At 36.6% G+C, this 26,126-nt stretch overlaps 1 protein-coding gene across 11 annotated transcripts in view; it reads left to right on the top strand.

Annotated features, from left to right (window-relative positions):
• Positions 1-26,126, top strand: part of CEP112 (centrosomal protein 112) — a 664,691-nt gene that overhangs the window by 82,551 nt on the left and 556,014 nt on the right. For 10 of the 11 annotated variants that reach the window (XM_064369449.1, XM_064369448.1, XM_064369450.1 and 7 more), the window contains 2 exons: positions 16,497-16,544; positions 16,808-16,885. The exons of the other annotated variant lie outside the window; for it this stretch is intronic. In XM_064369449.1, coding sequence (XP_064225519.1) covers positions 16,497-16,544; positions 16,808-16,885 — 126 coding nt within the window. The remainder of the gene's footprint in view (positions 1-16,496; positions 16,545-16,807; positions 16,886-26,126) is intronic. 11 annotated transcript variants of the gene reach the window in all.

Here is a 26,126-nt window from a genome sequence, read left to right as displayed (position 1 = left end):
TGCATTTATATAGTATGGTGGAAATGGTAAAACTATAAGGATGGAGAACAGATTAGTAGTTTCTAGGTGTTGAGCTAGAATTTGGCTACAAGGGTTTAAATAGCACTAGGGTTTTTAAATTTTATTTTATTTTACTATTTTTTAAGTTTCCAGGGTATATGTGCAGGATGTGCAAGTTTGTTATATACGTGTGCCATGGTGGTTTGCTGCACTTATCAACCCATCACCTAGATATTAAGCCCAGTGTGTGTTAGCTCTTTTTCCTAATGTTCTCCTCCCAGCCCTTTACCCTCCCCCAACAGGCCCCAGTGTGTATTGTTCCCTTCCCTGTGTCCATGTGTTCTCACTGTTCAACTCCCACTTAAAAGTGACAGCATTTGGTGTTTGGTTTTCTGTTCCTGCATTAGTTTGCTAAGGATAATGGCTTCCAGTTTCATCCCTATCCCTGCAAAGGATATAATCTTATTCCTTTTTATAGCTGCATAGTATTCCGTGATGTATATGTACTACATTTTCTTTATCCAGTCTATCATTGATGGTCATATCTTTGCTATTGTGAATAAGCACTAGGGATTTTTTTTTTAGGTTTGATGGAACTATTTTGTTTTTTTAAAATTTTTAAATATGGATACATATTAGTTCATATTTATGGTGACATGTGATGTTTTGATACAAGCATACAATGTGTTTAATCAAATCAGAGTAATTGTGATATCATTTACCTCTAACATTTACCATTTTTTTGTATTAGGAACATTTCAGTGCCATTTTTAGTTATTTTGAAATATACAGTAAATTATTGTTAACTATAGTTACCCTACTATGCTACTGAACACTAAATTTTTTTTTTTTTTTTGGAGAGACGGGGTGTCACCATGTTGACCAGGATGGTCTCGATCTCTTGACCTGGTGATCCACCCGCCTTGGCCTCCCAAAGTGCTGAGATTATAGGCGTGAGCCACTGCGCCTGGCCTGAGCACTAAATTTTATTCCTTCTATCTAGCTATGTTTTTGTACCCATTTATCAGTCCCTACTTAACCCTCACTCCCCAATACACTTCCCAGCCTCTGGTAACCATCATTCTAATTTATATCTCCATGAGTTCATTTTTTTTTATAGCTAGCACATTAGCACATATCAGTGAGAACATGTGATATTTGTCTTTCTGTGCTTACCTTATTTCATTTAACATAGTGTCTTCCAGTTCCATTCATGTTGTTGCAAATGACAGGATTTCATTCTTTTTTATGGCTAAATAATATTCACCTGTGTATATATACCACATTTTCCTTATCCATTTATCCTTTGATGGGCAACTCGATTGATTCCATGTCTTGGCTACTGTGAATAGTGCTGTAATAAACATGGGAGTTTACAATAAATGCAATAATATGTCCCATGTTTATTACAGCAGTATTAGATATCTCTTCCATATACTGATTCCTTTCTTTCAGATGTAGACCCAGCATTGGGATCGATGAATCTTATGGTGGTTCTATTTTTAGTTTTTTAAGAAAAACTGCCATACTGTTCTCTATAGTGGCTGTGGTAATGTACATTCCCACTACCAGTGTCTAAGGGCTACCCTTTCTCCACATCCTCATCAGTGTTCTTTATTGCCTGTCATTTTGATACAAGCCATTTTAACTGATGTGAGATGGTATCTCATTGTGGTTTTGACTTGCATTTCTTTGATGATTAGTGATTTGAGTATTTTTTTCATATACCTGTGAGCCATTTGTATGTCTTCTTCTGAGAAATGTCTATTGAGATCTTCTACCCATTTAAAAATGAAGATTTTTTTCTCCCTATTAAGTTGTGTGAACTCTTTATATATTTTGGTCATTATTCCCATGTCACATGCTTAGTTTGCAAAATCTCCCATTTTGTGGGTTGTCTCTTCATTTTGCTGATTGTTTCCTCTGCTGTGCAGAAGCTTTTTAGCTTGATGTGACCCCATCTGTCCATTTTTGCTTTGGCTGCTTATGCTTTTGAGGTCTTTCTTGGATAATCTTTGCCAAGACCACTGTCCTGGAGTGTTTCTCCAACAGAACTGTTTCATTGTATTTTGCTGGTTATACCACTGTATTCTTTTGTCAAAGCCTACAGAGCCATAGAATGAATTTAAATTTGAAAAACTTAAAAAGTTAATATATTCTGCTGTTTCCCCTGAGGAGTCAGCCATGAGCAACATTTTATTTTTTTGACTTGTGTTTTATTTATTGTTTTAAGGAAAAATAAAGAAATTATTTACGCTCCTGACATGCAAGGATATATTCCACTTATAAATATAGCTAACGACGAGTAAAAGAGCAGAAGCCTATCAGAGCAATTAATAATTTCTGTTTTTGTATGTAGTATGTCTCCTTTTAAAAATCATGATTCATCTAGAGTTACCTGTTTGAAAGAAGTAAAAAAAAAAGTTTTTAGATTGGAGAAATTACTATGCTTCATGTATTATTTTTAAAATGGTATGGCATTTCTAAAAGTGAATAAAAGGTATGGTTCCAGAACAGAGATCAACTAGAAGAATGGGATATGGATTTATAGCCTTTTTCACATAGTCATGGGATCGTTATAAAACAGATTTAATTGGGGTATAAAGAAATTCTAATTAAATAAGTTTATTTAAATAAAACTAGACAGTAACATCAAAAGGATAGTTCCTTTTCCATGTTTTCACCTGGAAGTTTAAAATGAAGTACAGACACTCTCCTGAATAGCTTTGTGTAAAAGCAGTAATGAAAACCAAGTGCAGACTAAAATAAATAATGATAAAATTTGACAGAACATTCTGTGATGTGCCCAAAGTGATAATGAGGATCAAAGATTCATTATTTAATTTAATGAATTAAAAAAACAAACCAAGCCAAAATAAAAACATGCAAGAAAGAATCAGAATTTCCCCCAAAGCATTAGAACTAATCAATGAAACAGAAGCTGGATCTTTGCAAAGAACAATAAAATGGAAAACGTTATGTTTTCTTCAATGTGGTCTAGAAACAAGAGAGGACAAAAAGCAATGTTAAGTGTTGAAAAAAGATCATAATAGTAGATACAGAGCTCTGACAATTATAGGTAAATATTGTATCTGCTGGTATATAAAATGAATCAGCGTGTAAGGAACATTACAAATTTCAAGGAAAAGTTGGTAAATATTTTTTCACTACTCACCCTTCCTTTGTCTTGTAGCTGGGTCAAATATTTTCTAACTTTCTGCTAGGTCAAAATTTTCTTCCTCTGTTCTTCCTGTAAGAAATGTGGGAAGCCTGGCTATTGTACTCAGTGTGGCCTTCATTTTGGGGCTGATTGAGACCCGCTTTAACCTTCATTTCGGGGCTTATTGGGGACAGCTGTCACATTGGCATAGGAGACACGCAGAGAAATCTAGCCGAGATTGGTAACTGAAATTCCAGGGGTTCAGTAAAGGTCCTGCTGCTTGCTGCACAGAAAACCAATCACTGAGACAACGATTATTGCCAAGGAAGAAGGCTTTGATTGGGTGCTTCAGCCAAGGAGATGGGAGATCAATCTCAGTGACTAAAATTAGAGGTTTATATGGCAGGGAAGAACTATAACAATGTGTAAGAAAACAGAAGTAAGAATAAAGAAGCAATCATGGAGAATGCAGGGTCCAGCATCTCATTGTCTAGATGTGGTGATCTGGTGAGTTTCAATTCTTTGATATTTTTTTGAGATGCCTGAGTGTCTTTCCTGAGGTAGGAACTTAGATAAAACCAATGCGAGTTTCAGACTTTAAGACCACAAGAGTCCATTTCTGTGTTTATCCAAAAGAACTGTCTATGAGACTATTGGGTTGATTTCAAGAATGTGCTGTCCCAGTAGATGAGCTCCCTTGCTGACTGACAGAACTGTGAGCTAAATAAAATGGTTGTAGTTTCAAGGCATGAAGTTTGGGGTGATTTTTATGTAGCAAAAAGCTAACTGATATAATAGGTATTGCCAGTTTTCCAAAGTGACTCTGCCAGTCTACCTTCTTGGTAGCAATGTGTACTAGAGCCCATTACTCTGCCAGTTCTTCAATACCTTGTATTTTCAGGTTTTTTTGTTTTGTTTGAGACAGTCTCACTCTGTCACCCAGGCTGCCTCTATTTTTCAAGGTGCAGTGTGTATATGGCATTGTTACTCATTTTGTTTTATTTTACTAATAGCTAATATTGTGAGGTTTATTTATTTATTTTTTTGTTTGTTTGAGACAGAGTCTTACTCTGTTACCCGGGATGGAGGACAGTGGCATGATCTTAGTTCACTGCAACCTCTGCCTCCCATGTTTAAGTGATTCTCCTGTTTTAGCCTCTCCTGTAGCTGGGACTACAGGCACCCACCACCATGCCTAGCTAATTTTTATATTTTTAGTAGAGACAGGGTTTTGCCATGTTGGCCAAGTTGGTCTCGAACTCCTGACCTTAGGTGATCCATCTGCCTCAGCCTCCTAAAGTGTTGGAATTACAGGTGTGAGCCACCATGCCTGGCCAGGTAATTTTTTTTTTTTAAATTAAAATGTAGCCATTCTTGAGAGTAGTTAGCGACATTGTATTGTGTGGTTTTAGTATGTATTTTCCTGATAACTAATAAAGTTAGATGTATTTTAATACGTTTATTGCCAATTGGATAGCCTCTCAGAGTAAAGTGTTTACTGAAAGCTTTGTCAGTTTTTCTGTTATCTGTCTTTTTCCTATGCCTACATAAGGCCTTTTTCTCTATTCTGCATGAGAGTCCTTTTGGAATATAGTATTGTAAATTTTCTGTGGAAAAATGGTTTTAAAGTTCTAAAGTACTGACTTAAAAACAATTTTGGAGCATATTCAATTCAGTGTTAAGTGAATTTATTTCGTTCTATGGAGAGAGTTTTGGCACTTCTGACTGATGCTATGATTTAAAAACATTTATTTTAGTTGTGTTGCTGGTAATATATTGCTTGACAATGTCCTTCTCTCTAAGATAGTATATCAGATAAAGTGCCTTTTAATTTTTCTGAAAATGTAAAACTTCTGTATTTGATAACCATTAGTTTATAAGAGATTCTTTGCTTATGTCAGTTTGACCAAATGCCAAATAATTTTAAAAAACAAGTGGACAGAAAACCCTAACAACCAAACAAGTCTGCTAAAAAAAAAACGAAATAAAATGTCAAAAGCCAGTTTTCATTATAAAGTATTCAGATGTCTGTTTTCATGTCTAGCCTAAGTTATTACATACTTTATTATCGTGATTCTGTTTGCCTCTTAAACAAGAAATGTGCAGACATGTTATTTATTCATGCCATTGGAACTTAATTATTTTCAGCTTTGCTTTCTATGTAATATTTTCTTAGACTTCAGTGTTTTATTTAAGCCTTTTTATTTTCCATTTTGGACATTTGTTGTGGTATTCTTTTTTTGAGGTAGTATGAGAGAACAAGAACTTTTCTAAAACAGCATAAAAAAAGTAAATGTTAAGACTGTTTACAGATTGCTTCCAGTTCTATGTTACTTGTGGATTACAAAGTGGGAACATTGAACTTCAAAGTACATCTGGCTGCTGTTACAAAATCAGAAAATAGATTGCTTATTTCCCCCAAATAGACTCAAGAACATGCTTTACCGTGAATAATTCCCATTGCATATTAAAAGTGGTTACAAGACAAACTCAATATATTATAAATGAATAATGACAGAATTCATTGTTGTTTACAGTTCATTGTTGCTTTAAAAATTAGAATAGACTTTTTCTATTTTCTTGTCAACTTGAGAAAGGAAATTTATGATGCCAGAATGAGTCTTTAACTTCTTTATTTAATGGCTTTTAAAGATGAAGAAGATGAAATAGGAGTTACTTCTGCAGAGTTGAAATGCTGCATTGTAATTAGCTGAACCAATATTTTGTACCCTGCTTATGAATATAGAGCTGAATAAAAATAAATCACAGATGGTTTTCGTGGCTTTGGTTTTGAATTTTAAACTTAATTAGAGCTTGATCATCGTTGAAAATTCCTGTTTCCTCTTCCTTTATTTTTTTATTTTTATTTTTTACTCTTTTTTTAAAATTGTACTTTAGGTTCTGGGGTACATGTGCAGATCATGCAGGATTGTTGCATAGGTATACACATGGCAATGTGGTTTGCTGCCTCCATCCCCCTGTCACCTACATCTGGCATTTCTCCCCAAGTTATCCCTCCCCGACCTCCCCACCTCCCCACTGTCCCTCCCTTGGCCCCCCCACCAGACCCCAGTGTGTGATACTCCCCTCCCTGTATCCATGTGTTCTCCTTGTTTAACACCCGTCTATGAGTGAGAACATGCGGTGTTTGATTTTCTATTCTTGTGTCAGTTTGCTGAGAATGATGGTTTCCAGATTCACCCATGTCCCTACAAAGGACACAAACTAATCATTTTTTATGGCTACATAGTATTCTATGGTGTATATGTGCCATATTTCCCTTGTCCAGTCTATCATCGATGGTCATTTGTGTTGGTTCCAGGTCTTTGCTATTGTAAACAGTGCAGCTATGAACATATGTGTGCATGTGTCTTTATAATATGAATTAGGGTTTTGTATATTTGCAGAATTGCATGTATCTTTGAAGAACTTACCTTCTATGCTGCTTTATTCAAAACCCTACAACATTCCAAAAATAAAGAATTATTACTTTATTATTTATTTTACTTTATATATATTATTACTATATATATATATATATATGCATAATTTGACTTTTCATTTTTAATTTAGATGTCCTTTATTTCTTTCCCTTGTCTGATTGCTCTAGCTAGGACTTTCAGTGCTATGTTGAATAACAGTGATGAAAGTGGGCATCTTGTCATGTTCCAAATCTTACAGGAAGACCTCTTTTAGTTTTTCCTTATTCAGTGTAGATATGAGCTATGGGTCTGTTGTATATGACTTTTGATATGCTGAAGTAAGTTTCTTTTTTCTCAGAATTTTCAGGGTTTTTGTCATGAAGGGATGCTGAATTTTATCAAATGCTTTTCAGCATCAATTGAAATGATCATATGGTTTTTGTCCTTCATTGGGTTGTTATGATTGATCACATGGATTGATTTGCATATGTTGAACCATTCTTGCATCCCTGGTATAAATCCTACTTGGTCATGATGGTCTATCCTTATGGATAATCCATGTGTGAATGAGAAGAATGTTTACTATGCATTCATTGGATGAAATGTTCTGTAAATATTTATTAGGTTCGTTTGGCCTATAGCATAGATTAATTTGATTTTTTTTTGTTGTTGTTGTAGTTTATTTTCTGTCTGGAAGATCTGTCCAATGCTGAAACTGGCTATTGAAGTCTCCAGCTCTTACTGTATTTCTCTCTCTCTCTCTCTCTCTTTCTCTCTCTTTCTCTCTCTTTCTCTCTCTCTCTCTCTCTCTCTCTCTCTCTCTCTCTCTCTCTAGCTCTAATAATATTTGCTTTATATATCTGGGTGCTCCAGTGTTGGGTGCATATATATTTATAATTGTTATATCCTCTTGCTGAATTGACCTTTATATCATTATATAATGACCTTCTTCATCTCTAAACATTATTCCCTGGAAATCTATTTTGTTTTATGTAAGTATAGCTACTTCTGCTCTTCTTTGGTTTCCATTTGTATAGAATATCTTTTTCCATCCTTTTTATTTTCAGTCTATGGTGTCTTTATAGGTGAAGTGTATTTCTTTCAGGCAGCAGATCATTGGGTGTTGTTTTCTTTTTATTTTCTTTCTTTTTTTCTTTTTTTGAGATGGGGTCTGACTCTGTCATCCAGGCTGGAGTGTGGCATGATCTTGGCTATTGTAACCTCTGACTCCTGGGTTCAAGCTATCCTCCCACCTCAGCATCCCAAGTAGCTGGGATTACAGGTGCATGCCACTATGACCAGCTAATTTTCATATTTTTTTGTAAAGACAGTGTTTTGCAATATTAACCAAACTGGTCTTGAACTCCTGAGCTCAAGTAGTCTACCCACTGGGGCCTCTCAAAGTGCTGAGATTACAGGCATGAGCCACTGCATCTGGCCTAGGTGTTGTTTTCATTTAGCTACTCTATGTCTTTTACTTGGAGAGTTTAGTTCATTAAAATTCAGTGTTATTGATAAGTAAGGACTTCCTCCTGCCATTTTGTTAGTTGTTTTCTGGTTGTTTTGTGGTCTTCTCTTCCTTTTCCTTCTTTCCTGTCTTCCTTTTAATGAAAGTAATTTATTCAGGTGGTATGTTTTAATTTCTTGGTTTTTATTTTCTGTGCATCTGTTGTAGGTGTTTTGGTTTGAGGTTACCATGAAGTGTGCATGTAATTTGATGCATTATATTAAACATCTGATGACTTAACACTGATTGGATAAACAAGCAAAGAGAAAACTAATAAAACTCTACACTTTAACTTCATCCCCCACTTTTAAACTTTTTGTTGTTTCTATCTTATTGGACTATGTCTTGAAAAATTGTTATAGTTATTATTTTTGAGTGGTTCATCTTTTAGTCTTTCTTTTATTTCAGATACAAGTAGTTTACATAACACAATTACAGTGTTATAATAGTGTGTGTTTTTCGGTATACTTACTATTAACCAGTGCGTTTTATACCTTTAGATGATTTAGTATTGCTCATCATGTCCTTTCCTTTCAGATCAAAGAAATTCATTTAGCATTTCTTGTAGGATAGGTCTGGTGTTGATCAAATCCCTTAAGGTTATTTTTGCTGGATATACTATTCTAGGAAGAAATCATTTTTTCCTCAGCACTTTAAGTATGTCATGCCACTCTCTTTTGGCCTGTAACATTTCCACTGAGAAGTCTGCTGCCAGAAATGCCCACCTGGAGCCAAGGCCTGGAATTGGTGACTCCAGGAGCCTGCTTGGTGCTCTTCCCTAATATGGCCAAATTGGTATCCAAAGTTGAAAGACAATGTTCCCTTTTGTCTTCCCTTTCCCTTCCTCAAGCTGAGGAGGTTTCTCCCCATAGGAACCACATCTGGAAATGTGCTGGATCATACTTGAAGCCAGCATGACACTAAGTCTTACCCCAGGTCTATGGCAAGTACTGCCTGGCTGTCACTACTGAGTATTCAGAGACAAAGGGATCTTTAGTCAGCAGATGATGAATTCTGCCAGGAGTGAGTCCTTTCTTTCAAGGTAGTGGGTTCCCCTCTCACCCAATGTGTGTTTAGAAATGTTTTTTTGGGAGCTAGTCCCTGGACTGGGGGCCTTGGGACTCTGCCTGGTGCCATATTCTACTGTGGCTGAGCTGGTATCCAAGTTGCAAGACAAAATTCTTTTTACTCTTCCCTCTCCTCTCCTCAGGCAGAGGGAAGGAGTCTCTGCCAGAGCAGCAAACTGTGCTGCCTGGGGTTTGGGTGGGGGTGACACAGTGCTCTCTTGGCCACCCGGGCTGGTGTGTCACTATGTCACGTGTACTCCCAAGTCCATTGGCTTTGAGCCTAGCACAGCATCAGGGATTGCCTAGAACTTGCAGTCCTTGTGACCTAGACTGGCTTTCAAGTTTATTTAGGATGCCAGTGTACTTTAGTCCATGGTGGTGGTGGAGTTTGCTGGAGCTCAGGTTCTGACTGCTGAGATGAATGATTTGCCTCTGGCTAGCGTTGGTCTAAACGTTCCCTTTGTGGGTGCAGGCTGAGTTCTGCCTTGTGTTCCTTTCTGCTGTAACAGGACAGCACTGAGTTTCAATGCAAAATCCCACAATCACTGTGCTCTCCCTTCCCCAAATACACAGATTCTCTCTTCATGCCATGTGGCCACTGCTGGGGGATAGGGGAAGGGTGATGTAGGTGACTTAAGACTGTCTTTTCTACCTTCTTTGGCACCTCATTTCTTAATATGCTAAAACCAGGTACTGTGATCACTCAACTGGTTTTTCCTTCTTATGAAGGTGCTTTTTTTGTGTGACTAGTTGTTCAATTTGGTGTTCATGCTGTGGGGAAGATTGCTAAAGCCTTCTATTTGAACATTTTGCTCTGCCTCTGATTGCAGTTGACTTTTATAGGTTGATTTGGCATCTGGCAATTTGGCCAAACTCTTATTAGCTCTATTATTTATTTGTTTATTTATTAACTCCTAGAGTTCTATGTAGGTAGGTATCTGAAAATGATGAGGTGTTCTACTTTTACTTTTTTTGTACCCTCTTCTTTCTTTCTTTCCATCCTCCTCCTCCTCCTTCTTGTCTTCTCTTTAAAAAATGCTGTTTAGGATTCTACTACAGTGTTGAATAGGAGCATGTTCTAGTGGGTGGTACTCCTTGTATTGTTCCCAGTCCTAAAGGGAATGCTTTCAGTTTTGTGTGTGTGTGTGTGTGTGTGTGTGTGTGTATGTGTATGTGTTTTGAGACAGAGTTTCGCTCTTGTTGCCCAAGCTGGAGTACAATGGCGCTATCTCGGCTTACTAGAGCCTCTGCCTCCCGGGTTCAAGCGATTCTCCTGCCTCAGCCTCCTGGCTGGGATTACAGGTGCATGCCACCATAACCAGCTAATTTTTTGTATTGTTAGTAGAAATGAGGTCTCACCATGTCAGCCAGGCTGGTCTCAAACTCCTGATCTCAGGCTATCTGCCCGCTTTGGCTTCCCAGAGTGCTGGGATTACAGGCATGGGCCACTGCACCTGGCCAGTTTTTCATGTTAATAATGCTTACTTACAGTTTTTTTTTTTTTGGTAGATTCTATTTATCAAATTAAGAATGTCTCTTTCTATTATTATTTTGTCAGGATATTTTTTTAAAATCATGAATGGTTGCAGAATTTTTGAATTGTTATCTTTTGAGAGGATTATATAGTTTTCTCCTTTAATCTGTTAATATTATAAACTCGACAATATATTATTATTTTCATTATATTATGCTTTTGTTCATTTTACTTTAAGTAGTTATATCTTGATTAAATGGATTTAAAATATAAGATTAAAAGTCTTATGTATTTAGGTAACCATTTACCATTTATGACATATTTGGGTAGAGTTTCCATCTGGTGTTATTTTCAGGTGTTTACAGTTCTTTTTCTCACAGCTTGTCATAAACTTCTCTCAAGGTACCTGGCATATGGCAGACATTTAGTAAATAATTGTTGAAAGAATATGATATAACCCCAGGTGTGACACAAGAAATAATTTCTTTGAAGGATCTCTGATATTGTCTTCTAGTTACCTACATCCTCTCAGATTTTTTTGTCAAAACTACCATGGTTTTGTCTATGTAAGGTGGAAAAGTAACTGTTGCGATGGTGAAACTTCTCAGCTTGATATTTTCTAATCTACACAAAATAATTTTCATGTTTCTCTTAAAAAAGAACAAAAGATCTCCTTTCTAAAATATGTTTAAAACTTGTATCTAATAGCTTGTATTATTTTAAATTCCATGGTGATTTCATTTAGCTAGTCCCAAATAACCACTAACTTTTTTGCAGTGTCTTTTCACAGAAACTCAGCATGATCCTGTTTCTTTTTTTTCTCAGAATTAGCATTATTTAAAAAGCATTTCTTTCCCTGGATGTATTTAAACTATACAGTAATCAGAACTGCCATTTAACTGGACTAATCAATAGTATTTAGCCTCCCGAAATAAAGATATAAGATAATTATCAATCTGGTTTGTGCTATCTTATTAAAAACAATTTTTTTTACAATTTTTATGATGAAAATATTCAAGTGGAAAAAGAATAGTACAACGATAACTTACTGCTGCTTCCTTTTAAATTTTGCGATTTTGCCTTCTTGGAACATTTGAAAGTAAGTTGTAAATATTAATACTTACTCAGGAAACACTAGTCTCTTGGCTGAAGTTTCCTTGATTATCTTTTTTTCCCTCTTGATTATCTTTTTACTAAAATGTTCATCCTCTAGTGGAGTCTAGAATATTTAATTCTTTAATTTCTGAATAATTAATTGAATAATTAATTAATTGAAATAATTAATTGAATAATTAATTCTTTAATTTCTGAATTCTTGCAACATTCAAATGCTGTCTTATGGTCTTGACTCTTGAAGGAAATGTATAAATCAAAAAATATTTGATTTGCATTTTCTTTACCTCAGTTCCTTAAATATAATGTTTTGTATGATGTATGTTACAGTTGAGAAATGCAGTATACACTTTTCATTTTTAATAAATATATAATAAATAAAGTTATAAACATCTTATTCTTTTTGAGGGTCCAGAGAATTTTAAAAAAAATTCACAAAGTTTAATTTGGATTTTTATTATATTATACTCTGAAAGATATTCATATATCACATTGGATTTTGTTCAATATATTCTACATTCATCTCTCAGTATCAAGAATTGATTGGGTACAGAATGTCCCCCTGCCTTCCCATGGATACCAAAATCAGCAAATGCTGATGTCCCTTACATAAAGTAGTGTAGTATGTGCACATAATCTATGAATCATTAAATAATCTCTTTATAGTACCTAATACACATAAATGGTATGGAAATAGTTGTTATGTTTTCTAATTATTATTATTTTGAATATTTTCAATCTGGTTGGTTGAATATATGGATGTAGGACCCATGAATATGGAGGGTCAGCTGTTTACCTTTCAGGGTTGATGGTCTTAGGTCAGTTTTCCAAGGTAAAGAGTAAGAATATTTAATGTGATGATTCAGGTATTATTTTATTTTAGAATGTTTTCTTAATAATTTAAAATATTTAGTTGCATTTATTTTATTTTCTTCAGGGAATCCGATTATACATTTATTGTATTCTTGTTTCTCATTTTCTTTATCTATTTCTCTTAGATCCTTTTTAAATATGTTTTTATTTCCATTTTATTTCCTGGCTTTTGGCTTCAGGTCCTATCTTCTTTATCTCTTGCCCTCACTATAGTTATCTTTTCTCTCTTATACAACTCTTTTTTTTTTTTTTTTTTTGAGATGAAGTCTTGCACTGTTGCCCAGGCTGGAGTGCAATGGCACCATCCCTCTGCCTCCCGGGTTCATGCGATTCTCCTGCCTCAGCCTCCCGAGTAGCTGGGATTGCAGGTGCACACCACCACACCCAGCTAATTTTTTTTGTGTGTGTGTGTTTAGTAGAGAAAAGGTTTTACTGTGTTGGCCAGACTAGTCTCGAACTCTTGACCTCAGGATCTGCCTGCCTCAGCCTCCCAAAGTAATTTGCCCCTGTGCCTGGCTGTACAACTCTTAATTTAGTCTTCATTTCTTGGATGATTTCTGTGTTACTCTTCCATGTTTTTTTTCTCTGAATCTGGTCACCTCCTATTTGACATCTTTCTATTTTTGTCTTTGTTTTGATTTGTAGTATTTTTATGCCTGAAGTTATTTAAAAGTTATATTTGAATATGTGTTGTCCTAGTGGTGGTGGAACAAAAATATAATGAAGTATTGACCTGTAGGAGAGTGTCTTACTTTAAGTGGGTTGCACAAAAACCCTGATGTATGAGTGTGGGGAGACATGGGAATCAAAAAGAGGGCTGTACTACTGTTTTCCTGTTCTGCTGGCAGGTTTTGATTTTTATTTTCTATTTTATGTAGTAAGTTTTTGTGGATATTGGATTATTTTTTCTGTTCATGATTATCTATTATATTTTTCTGAACAAGCAATAGCCAGTGATCCTGTGGGAAGTGGTAGTGGGTAGCTTACTTTATTTCTTAGTTCTGGACAGACCTCTTCTTCTGCTACACTGAAGTTTAATTTCTTTAACAAATGGTGCCTTTTGTGGTTGTCAGCCAGCTTGTCTTCTTTTTTTTGAGATCCAGTTTTGCTCTTGTCACCCAGACTGGAGTACAGTGGCATGATCTCAGCTCACTTCAACCTCTACCTCCTGAGTTGAAGCAATTCTCCTGCCTCTGCCTTCTGAATAGCTGGAATTACCGTCACCTGCCACCACGCCCAGCTAATTTTTGTATTTTTAGTAGAGACAGGGTTTCACCATGTTGGTCAGACTGGTTTCGAACTCCCGACCTCAGGTTATCTGCCTTCCTCGGCCTCCCAAAGTGCTGGGATTACAGGCATGAGCCACTGTGCTCGGCCATGGCTTGTCTTCTTTTGATTCTTTGATTCTGTCTTGTTTCTGTAGGGCCCTTATTTCAGCTGCTTTTTTCTTTCCCTTTTTCATGGACAACCTTCCTTCAAAGGTACTTCTATCTCAGAAGTGATTCCTTTAGAACTGCCTTTCTAGTTCTTCCTAGTTTCCAAGCCCCTCCTTTTGTGCCCATGTCTGGCACTCTGAGCCATTAAGTTTTTTTTGTGTGGCCCACTTCAGGTAGGCCACTCCTTTTGACAGGTCAGTATTTGATGATATTTAGTTTCCCCACTACCAGGACCCCAAGGTACTTCCTTTTTTCCCCATGTTATCACTCTGCTTTGGCTCAGGATCTAATTCTGCTGATTTGGTATCTTTATTTGGCCACCTACATGTTAATCCAGGGATTTGTATTCACTTTCTCTTTGTTATGATGTAGTCATGGATCATGGGCATTTTTATTTGGTCTCTTTATCAATCTGTATGCATCTTGGGAGGATAGGGAGAGACATTTAAATTCATATATCTGCCATTATCTGGCGTTCAGGTGAAATAAAATTGTTTTGTGTATTTCTTCTAATCTAGATGCTAAAATAATTACACTTTATATCTGTCTATTGCTATACTCTTTTTAAGTTTTACTTGATTAGATTCTAATGTGAATGTTATGACTTCTACATTTTTTGATTAATTGATTCTTTATTCACACTTTATTGTCAAAATGAGTGTGGATTGTTCATTTTCAAGAATTGTTAACCACAATAAATCCTTTGGGGAGCTTTTTGAAAACAATGGGACTTTGGAGAAGTTGAACCCAGTAATTTATATTTGAAAAGTTTATCACTTGATCCTAATAGTACCCTCCAGGATGTGAAAAGAAAAATCTTAAAGAAATGCAGTTGAACAGAGTTTAATGAGCAAAGAATGATTCATTGATCAGGCAGCCTTCGAATCATAATAGATTCAGAGAGACTGCAGTACTACCACATGATTGAAGATTTTTGGACAGAAAAAGGATAGTGACGTATGTAATATGGAAGCAAGGTACAGAAATGGCAGGATTGGTTACATTTGCCTTATTTGAATCTGGTTTGAACAGTTGACTGCCTTTGATTCACCAAAACTCAGTGAGTGACACAAGAGTAAGCTGCAGGTCTGTTTACACATCCAGTTAGGTGACAGTTTGCCACGTATGGAAAAACCTTTAGGCCAAATTTAAAATATATGTGGAGGCAGCTTTAGGTTAAACTTAATTTAACAAGGGTAAGAACCACCACCCTAGGTTGAAGTGATGGTTAGTGTTCTTGCACTTTGTGAGATTATCCATGTAGTAATTTGCAAGTTTATGATATGAAGAAATTAGACTTTCATGGTAATGATTTTTAATTAACACTTTATTTGTGAGTGAAATAGATAACTATCAATGTATCTACTTTATCATATAATATATTCACGTAATAAATATTTTATTGAAGGACTGCTATACATCAGATATTGTGCTAGACACCAGAGATATAAAACTGAGACGACATCATCCTTGTACTCCCTCTGTTCAAAGAGACATGTGGAGATATTCTGATAAACACTCCAAGTATTACATAAGGGCTATGAGATAGTGGACTTAGGATACTTTAGGAGCTGATAAGAAGGTGGAATCAGGTATAGGTTACTCCTGTCTTTCCTCTTGTTTTTTCCTTCTTTCCAAAGGAATATTCACTGGGCACTCTGTTGGGTGCTAGGGATAGAGTGGAGAACAGGGCAGTCATGGTCTCTGCTTTCAAAGTCCACACTGTTTTGAAACAGATAGATGCCAGATTGTAAAAAGGAACCAGCATTCAAAGTACTACTGGAGAGGTAGGAACTAAGTTTCTTGGGGGAGATGATTTCTAAATTCTGAGTCTTGAGTAAGTTAACCATGTGAAGAAGTTGGGGGAATGATTTTATAGGTTGCAAAAACTCAGACATGGGAGAGAGTATAGTGTTTTTAAGTTAAAACAAATTGTCTGGTGTCCTTGGAATGTGGGGCATGGTGGGAATTTTGTGTTCTCTTTGCTATTAGAGAGGTATGTTTAAGGATTCATATATCAAATATATCTGGGAGTGCAGTGATTAAATTGAGACTCTAAGAACCAGTAGGTGTGTGCTTATAGGGTTTGGAGGGCTGGGCAGAGAAATTCAGAGGTGGAAAGGCATGAGAACATCTACCATGTTCTGGTAATATAAGTCATTCTGGATTCTGGGGGCAAAAAATGTGAGGTGAAGAGTAATGGAAGATGAGAGTGGGTAGTTAGTGAGAGGATCATGAAGGTTCATTTTGCATGCAAAAGAGTTTATGTTTTATATTTTATTTATAGGGAACCACTAAAAATGTATCATATAATACCTATTCTAAAACTATTAAGAAATACAGAAAATGTTTTCATATGGCAGCTTAATTCTATATTTTATCAAATAATAATTACAACTCTAAAATTAATAAATCCTTATTTTGTTTTATTTTTAAATTTTCAGATAGAAAATCCTCGATACCTGAGACAGAAGCCTATTCCAGTTTCTCTGGTATGTGAGAAATCTGTTGGACTTTTTCTAGGGGCAGGTATTTTAAAATAAAATAATCACTAAGTTATTTGCAGAAAATAATGCAGATCTACATTAGGAAACATAATAGTTTTTGAATCTTATCACTTGGAAATTATTACTATTATTATTTTGCAAAGTTAGTATAATTTTGGTATGGGCTTCAGGCAATTTAGAAGTTTTCTTTGGGTTAAGGATAAACTAGATCTGAAAACATATTAAATAACTCCTCATTTATTCTGCAGATGACTCCGAAACTCAGCCTGAGAAAATCCAGCAGTTTCCATGATGATCATTTTCTCTCTCGATTACGTGAGAAAGAGGTAGGATTGAGATATTACTGATAAACCCAATTCATAATGCAGTTTTAATATTTTTATATAATCTAGATTTTCAGGTTTTAGTTAAAATAATGGTATATTCTAGGAAGAGGTTACACTTGAAACATATAAAATGTGATGCTTGGTAGACAGTTTGTCTTCCTGTTTTGTTTTTTTTTTTTTTAAGTAGAGATGGGGTCTTACTGTTTTTCCCAGGCTGGTCTTGAGCTGTTGGCCTCAAGTGATCCTCCTGCCTTCATCTCTCAAAGCATTAGGATTACGGGCAAGAGCCACCACACCTGGACAAAATTATATATATTTATTGTATACAATATGATGTTTTGAAATAGGTATACATTGTCAAATGGCTAAACTGAGCTTGATATATGAATTACCTCACAGACTTATCATTTGTTTTATAATGAGAATACTTAAAATGTACTCTCATAGTGATTTTTGAAATACAATCTATTGTTATTAACTAAAGACGCCATGCTGTACAATAGATTTCTAGAACTTGCTTCTCCCATCTACCTTAAATTTTGTATCCTTTGACCAGTATTTCCCAACTCCATTCCTTGTCCCCTGATCTCATAACTCCCTTTTCTCTACTTCTGTGAGTTCGCCTTTTTTAGAATCCACATATAAGTGAGATTATGTGGTGTTTTCCTTTCTGAGCCTGGCTTATTTCACTTAACATAGTGTTCTCTAGGTTCATCCATGTTGTACTAAATGATAAGATTTCTTTCTTTTTAAAACTGAGTAACATTTCATTGTATATGTGTGGTACATATATGTATGTGTCACATTTTCTTCATTTATTTGTTGATGGACACTTTATATATTGATTTTATAACTTGGCTATTGTAAATAATACTGCAGTGAACATGGGGGTGCAGATAGCTCTTCAATATACCAATTTCATTTCCTTTGAACTTATACCTAATCATGAGATTTCTGGATCATATAGTAGTTTTATTTTTAATTTTTCAGGGAACCTTCATACTGTTTTTCTATAATGGCTGCACTAATTTACGTTACTGACGGCACTGTGCAAGGGTTCCCTTTTTTCCACATCCCTTCCAATACTGATCTTTTTTTCTTTTTGTTAGTAGCCCTTCTAATGGGTGTGATGTGATATCTCAATATTGTTTTAATCAGCATTTTCTCTGATGATTAGGGATGTCGGGCAATTTTTCATATACCTGGTGGCTATTTGCATGTCTTCTTTTGAGAAATGTCTATTCAGATCATTTGTCCATTTTAAAATCAGCTTATTAGTTTTCTTACCATTGAATTGTTTAAGTTCCTTACATATTTTGGATATTAACCCCTTTTTCGATATATGGCTTGCAAATATTTTTTCTCATTGTGTAGGCTGTCTTTTTACTCTGTCGATTGTTTCCTTTGCTATGCAGACGCTTTTTAGTTTGATATAATCTCACTTGTCTCTTTTTGCTTTTGTTGACTATGCTTTTGAGTTCATATCCAAAACATCATTGCCCAGAGCAATGTCATGGAGCTTTTCCCCTTTGTTCTCTTATAGTAGTTTGAAAGTGTCAGGTCTTACATTTAAGTCTCTGTTTTGAATTGATTTTTGTATATGGTGTGAGAGAAGGGTCTAATTTCATTCTTCTGCATATTGGATATCCAATTTTACCAGCACCATTTTTTGAAGAAACTGTCTTTCCTCATTGTGTGTTCTTGGCATCCTTGTCAAAAATTCCACTTAATCATGGTGAATGCTCTTCTGAGTGTGCTGTTGACACAGCCAAGCATAGTGGCTTATGCCTGTAATCGAGGAGTTTGGGAGGCTGAGGGGGTCCTTGAGGTCAGGAGTTTGAGACCAGCCTGGCTAACATGGCAAAACCCTGTCTCTACTAAAAATACAAAAATTAGCGGGATGTGGTAGGTAGCACATGCCTGTAATCCCAGGTACTCAAGAGGCTGAGATGAGAGAATTACTTGAACCTGGGAGGCAAATCTTGGCTTGTAGTGAGCCAAGATTGTGCTACTGAACTCCAGCCTGGGTAACAAAGTGAGACTCCATTAAAAAAAAAATCAGTTAACCCTAAATGTGTGGATTTATTTCTGGGTTCTCTATTCTGTTTCATTAGGTCTTTGTGTCTGGTTTATGCCAATTACCATGCTCTCTGATTACAATAGCTTTATAATGTATTTTGAAGTCAGGTAGTGTGATGCCTTCACCTTTGTTCATTTTGCTCAAAATTGCCTTGGGTATTCAGGGTCTTTTATGGTTTCAAAAAAATTTTAGGATTTTCTTTATTTCTGTGAAAAATGCGCTTGGAATTTTGATAGGAATTGCATTGACTATATAGATTGCTTTGGATAGTATGGACATTTTAACCATTATTAGTTCTTCCAGTTCATGAACATGAGATATCTTTCCATTTATTTGTATCTTCTTTCCTTTCTTTTATCAGTGTTTTACAGTTTTCATTATACTGGTCTTTCATCTCCTTGATAAAATTTATTTCTAAGTGTTTTTTTTTTTTTTTTTTGGTACCTAGTAAGAGAGGGATTGTTTTCTTGATTTCTTTTTTGTATAGTTCATTGTCATTATATAGAATGGCTACTGATTTTTGTATGTTGATTTTGTATTCTGCAGTTACTGCAACTTTACTCAATTCATTTATTAGTTCCAGCATTTTGGTGTAGTCTTTTTTTTTAACGTATAAGATCATGTCACCTGTAAATGGAGACCATTTCACTCATTCCTTTCCAATTTGGATACAATTTGTTTATTTATTTAGGAGACAGTCTTGATCTGTCGCCCATGCTGGAGTGCAGTGGTGCGATCTTAGCTCACTGCCACCTCTGCCTCCCAGGTTCAAGCAATTCTCATGCCTCAGCCTCCCCAGTAGCTGGCATTACAGGCGTTTACCACCATGCCCACCATATGTGTGTGTGTATATATGTATATATATTATTTTATGTGTGTGTAATACATACATATTTTTATTTTATTTTATTTTATTTTTTTGGTAGAGACAAGATTTTACCGTGTTGTCCAGGCTTGTCTTGAACTCCTGGCCTCAAGTAAACCACCTTCCTCAGCCCCGTAAAGGGCTGGGATTACAGGCATGAGCCACTGTGCCTGGCCACCCTTTTATTTATTTCCCTCTTTTAATACTCTGGCTAGGACCACCAGTACCATGTTGAATAGAAGTAGTGAGACTGGACATCTTTGTCTCATTTCTGATCTTAGAGGAAAAGCTTTCAGTTTTTCATGGTTGAATATATTGTTATCAGTGGGTTTTTCCTGTATGGCCTTTACTGTATTGAGGTACATTTCTTCTATACTTAGTGTTTTAAGTTTTTATTATGAAAATATGTTGAAGTTTGTTAAATGCTTTTTCCGCAACTATTGAGATGATTATATGGTTTTTGTCCTTCATTCTGTTAATGTAGTGTGCAACATTTATAGATGTGCCTATGTTGAAGTATCTTTGTATTCTTGGGATAAATTCCACTTGATCATGGTGAATGTTCTTCTGAGTGTGCTGTTGAATTCAGTTTGCTAATATTTTGTTGAGGACTTTTGCATCTGTCTTCATCCTTAATATTAATAATACTAACATCTGGAGGTTGCAGTGAGATTGCACCATTGCACTCCAGCCTGGGCGACAGGGCAAGACTCTCATCTCAAAATAAATAAATAAATGTTTCAGTTACTTTACTCGTTATTGATTTGTTCAGATTTTTTAATTTCTTCATGATTCAGTCATTGTATGTTCTGTGTGTCTTCATCTTTAAGATTGGCCTATAATTTTCCTTTCTTCTTTTGTTCTTCTGTAGTTTTGGTGTCAGGGTAAAGTTGACCTCATAATATGAATTTGGAAGTGTTCTGTCTTCTTCAGATTTTTGGAAGGTTTGAGGAGGATTATTAGGTCTTTAAATGTTTGGTAGAATTCAATAGTGAAGCCATCAGGTCCTGGGCGTATGGTTTTTCTTTTCGTGTGTGTGTGTGTGTGTGTGTGTGTGTGTGTGTGTGTTCTAATTAACGCTTCAAGGACAGGCTCGGTGGCTCACGCCTGTAATCCCAGCACTTTGGGAGGCTGAGGCAGGCAGATAACCCCAGGTCAGGAGTTTTGTCAACATGGTGAAACCCCATCTGTACGAAAAATACAAAAATTAGTCGAGTGTGGTGGTGTGCACCTGGAATCCCAGCTACTTGGGAGGCTGAGGCAGGAGAATCACTTAAACCAGGGAGGCAGAGGTTGCAATAAGATCACACCACTGCACTCCAGCCTGGGTGACAGAGCAAGACTCCCATCTCAAAAAAAGGAAAAGAAAAACAGTAAATAAATAAATTAATGCTTCAATCACTGTACTCATTATTGATTTGTTCAGCTTTTTTATTTCTTCATGATTCAGTTATCGTATGTTCTATGTGTCCAGGAATTTATTTCCTTCTTCTAGGCTAATTTGTTGACATATAATTACTCATAGTAGACTTTCATGATCTTTTATATGTCTGTGGCATCAGTTCTAACATCTTCTCTTTCATTTCTTATTTTACTTGTCTTTTATTTTTTTCTTAGTCTAGCTAAAGTTTTGTCAATTTTATCTTTTCAAATAAGTAACTCAGTTTTAGTTTCAGTGACTTTTTCTATTGGTTTTCTAGTCTCTATTTCACTTATTTCTGCTTTGATTTTTATGATTTCCTTCCTTTCATGAACTTTGGACTTAGATTGTTCTTTTTAAAGTTATTTAGGTGTAACATTAAGTTGTTTATTTCAGATCTTCTTTTTTGATGTAGGCATTTATTGCTATTCACTTCCGTCTCAGAACTGCTTTTGCTGTATCCCATAAGTTTTTGTATATTGTGTTTTTATTTTCATTGTCTCTAGATATTTTTTAATTTCTCTTTTAATTTCTTCTTTGATGTATTAGCTGTTCAAGAGCATGTTGTTTAATTTCCATGTATTTGTCAATTTTCTGAAATTCCTCCTGTTACTGATTTTTAGTTTAAACATGTAGTCAGAAAAAATCTGTGATATGATTTCAGTCTTCTTAAATTTGTGAAGACTTGTATTGTGAATTAACATATGATCTATGCTGAAGAATATTTCACATTTTGTTGAGAAGAATGTGTATTCTGTGGCCACTGAATGGTATGTTTTGTATGTCTCTTTTAGGTTTATTTGCTCTAAAGTATAGTTCAAATCTGATGTTTCCTTATTAATTTTCTTTCTTGGTAACCTGTCCATTGCTGAAATTGTGGTCTTGAAGTCCCCTACTATTAATGTATTACACTCCATCTCTTCTTTTATATATATGAGTATTTGCTTTATATATTTAGGTGCTGTTATGTTGGGTGCATATATATTTATAATTGGTATATCCTCTTGATGAGTTGAGCCCTTTATCACTGCATAATAACCTGTATCTCATTTTATAATTTGGATTTTAAGTCAGTTTTATCTGATGTTAATATTTCTACCCTTGCTCTCTTTTTATTTCCTTTTGCATGAGATATCTTTTTCTCTTCCTTCACTTTCAGTCTATATAAGTTCTTAAACGTGAAACGAATTTCTTATAGGAAGCATATAGTTGGATTTTGCTTTTTTTTAAAAATACATTCAGTTACTCTGTCTTTTGATTGGAGAATTTAATCCATTTGTATTCAACATAATTATTCATAAAAACTTGCTACTTCTGTTTTGTAATTTGTTTTCTGGTTGTTTTGTAGAACAGTTGTTCCTGTCTTTCCCTCTTGTTATCTTTCTTTGTGATTTGATGAATTTCTGTAGTGGCATGCTTTGAATCCTTTCTTTTTATGTTTTGTGCAACTATTGTAGGTTTTTGCTTTGTGATTATGAGGCTTGCGTAAAACATCTTATTTTTATGACAGGCTATTTTAAACTGATAATAACAAATTTATCACATATAAAAACTCTACAGTTTGTTCTCTGTTACTTTCATTTTTTTTTTTTTTTTTTTTTGAGAAGGAGTTTCGCTCTTGTTACCCAGACTGGAGTGCAATGGCGCGATCTCGGCTCACCGCAACCTCCGCCTCCTGGGTTCAGGCAATTCTCCTGCCTCAGCCTCCTGAGTAGCTGGGATTACAGGCATGCGCCACCATGCCCAGCTAATTTTTTTTTGTATTTATAGTAGAGACGGGGTTTCACCATGTTGACCAGGATGGTCTTGATCTCTTGACCTCATGATCCACCGCCTCGGCCTCCCAAAGTGCTGGGATTACAGGCTTGAGCCACCGCGCCCGGCCCACTTTCATTTTTTTGATGTCATAATTTACATCTTTTTATATTGTATAGTAAGAAGTTGTTGTAGCTGTTATATTTAAATAATATAATATCTTCATACTAAAGATATAAGTCATTTCTACAACATTACATTGTTAAACTATTCTGAATTTGACTGTGTACTTACTTTATTGGTGAGTTTTATCCTTTTATATATATTTTTTGTTATTCATTAGTGTCTTCTTTGAGCATTTTGAGCAGTTTTTGTAAGACAAGTCTAGTGGTCATGAACTCCCTACGCCTTTTTTTTTGTCTTGGTAAAATTTTATTTGTTCTTTATTTCTGAAAGACTGTTTTGCCACTCACAATATTCTTGGTTGGCAGTTATTGTCTTTCAGTACTTGGAATATGTCATCCTACTCTTTCCTGGCCTATAAGATTTTCTCCATGAAATCCACTCCTAGTCTTATTGGAAGTCCCTTATATATAATTTGCTTTTCTCTTGCTATTTTCAGAATCTTCCATTTGTTCTTTACATTTGACAGTTTGATTATAACATGTCTTGGTATAGTCTTGCTTGAATTAAATCTGACTGGAGACTTTTGACCTTTTTGTACCAAGATATATCTATCTTTCCCTCAATTTGGAAAGTTTTTAGCTATTATTTCTTTAAATAAACTTTCTATACCTTTGTCTCTCTTCGTCTTCTTTAGCTCCTATGACTTGAATATTTGTTCTTTTGATGCTGTCACATATGTCTCATAAACTTTCTTCATTCCTTTCCAGTTATTTTCCTTTTTTTGCATGTGTGTGTGAGATGGGGTTTTGCTCTTGTTGGCCAGGCTGGAATGCAGTGTCATGATCTCAGCTCACTGCAACTTCTGCCTCTCAGGTTCAAGTGATTCTCCTGCCTCAGCCTCCTGAGTAGCTGGGATTACAGGCATGTGCCATCACGCCTGGCTAATTTTGTATTTTTAGTAGAGACAAGGTTTCTCCATGTGGTCAGGCTGGTCTCAAACTCCCGGCCTTAGGTGATCAGCCTGCCTCGGCCTCCCCAAGTGCTGGGATTACAGGTATGAGCCACTGCATCTGGTCGTCTTTTTCCTTTTTCTTCTCTGACTATATAGTTTCTAATAACCTGTATGTTTCTTTGAGTTTACTGAAATTTTTGTTTTCCTTGATCAAGTCAGTTGTTAATACTTTATATTATATTTTTCTTTTCATTCATTATATTTTTCAGCTCCCAAATTTGTTTGATTTGTAAAAAAAATTTCTCTGTTAACTTTCTTATTTGTACACGTATTGTTTTTCTGATTTCATTAAATTATTTCTCTGTATTTTCGTGAAGCTCACTGAGCTTCCTTAAAACAATTAGTTTGAATTATTTGCCAGGCAGTTTATGTATTTTCATTTCTTTGAGGTCAGCTATTGGGAGATTATTTTCTTTTGCTGGGGTTATGTCTTTTTGTTTTCATATGTTGCTTGTTGCTTTATGTTGGTGTCTGCACATTTGAAGAAGTAGAAAATTATTAGAGTCTTTGTAGACTGAGAAAACGAGTCATGATTCAGCCTATCCAGAGATTCGGGGCAGGCTGTTTGGTCTACTGGTGGGCTCTCTCCTATAGTCCTCAGGCAGGGTCCGAAAGTGGGTGGGCCTGGTATCTTGGTCCTCATGCTTGAGCTTGGAGCCTGGATCCACTGGGTAGATGTGTTGCCTCAGTCCATGGGAGTAAGCTTGGAGTTTGGGTCTGCATGGTAAGCCTGAAATCTGTATTCATCAGGGCTAGGCTGAAGCCTAGGTCCACAAGAGCTGAACTGGTTCTAGAGTGGGCTTTAAGCCTGAATCTGCAGGGGTCAGACAGGTGCTGGGATGGGCCTGGTTCTTTGGTTTACTGGGACAGGCCTGGGGCCTGAGTGTGCAGGGTTGGGCCTAGGCCATGAATCTGTAGGGATGGTTCTGGAATCTTAGTTTCTGAGGGCTGGCTTGGCACCAGACTTTATTGGGATGAGCCTGGCTTCTGGGTCTGCTAGTCTGGACTGGGCCCTGAGTCTCCTGCAGTATGGGACCATGGGTGTTAATATGGAGATTGGGGCCCCAGCGGCCAACCTAGGATCTGGGCCAGGGGTGTTGACTGGGAGGTTGGGTGGGTCTGAAGCCTGGGGTTGTGTTGGCTGACCTGGCTCTGAATCTGGGCCAGAGGTGCTGACTGGGAGGTGAGGTGGATCTGAATCCTGGGATTGTGTTGGCTGACCTGGCTCAGAGTCCTGGGTTATGCCTGGGGCCAGATGGGCTGGCCTGACATTGGGTGTGTCTGGAGCCTATATTCACATGGGCCAGCATGGAGGCTGAGTCTGTGGGTGCTGGCCTGATGACTAGTGATTCTGGGGGCTCTCCTGGTTCCTGGTTAGGCCTGAAACCTGAAGTTGTTGGGGCTAGCCTAATACTGTGAATGGTCTGGAGCCCAGGGCCACTGGGCCTGCCTGGCAATGTGGTGAGTCCAGAGACCAAGTCTGCTGGGCTGGCTTTGGAACCTGGGGCTATGGAATCTTGCCTTGTGTCAAACTGGGCCTAGAGGCTCAGCCTATGGGTACTGGCCTGGAGTCTTGGGCTTTGGGAGTTGACTTGGAGCCTGGGGCTGCAGAGGCTGCCAGGAACCTTAGTCTGTAAGGGCTGGTCTGGCTCTGGGGCAGACCTAAAGCTTAGGCTGCTGGAGTCAGTCCAGCACTAGGGTTAGTTTGGATGCTTGGCTACTGGGATCAGCATGGTGGTTGAGTGGACCCAGGGACTAAATCTTCTGGGCCAGTCTGGAGCCTGGGGCTGTGAGATTTTCCTTATACCGGGGTGAATTTGTAGGGTCAGTCCTAGGGTACTGGCTGGGAGTCTAGGGCTGAGGAGTCCTGCCTTGTTTTAGGTTTTACTGGGACTGACCTGGTATTGGGGTCTGAGGTAAAGTCTAGTGCTCACTTTTCTTCCCTCCTCCCAAGTGGAGGGTCTGTCCACGCTTTGCTGTCTG

The sequence above is a fragment of the Aotus nancymaae genome, unplaced genomic scaffold (genome assembly GCF_030222135.1).
Source record: "Aotus nancymaae isolate 86718 unplaced genomic scaffold, 86718_ANA_hifiasm-v0.15.2.pri h1tg000089l, whole genome shotgun sequence".
Lineage (NCBI taxonomy): Eukaryota > Metazoa > Chordata > Mammalia > Primates > Aotidae > Aotus > Aotus nancymaae.
The sequence above is the reverse complement of the archived record's forward strand: the minus strand, read 5'-3'. Positions and strand labels throughout refer to the sequence as shown.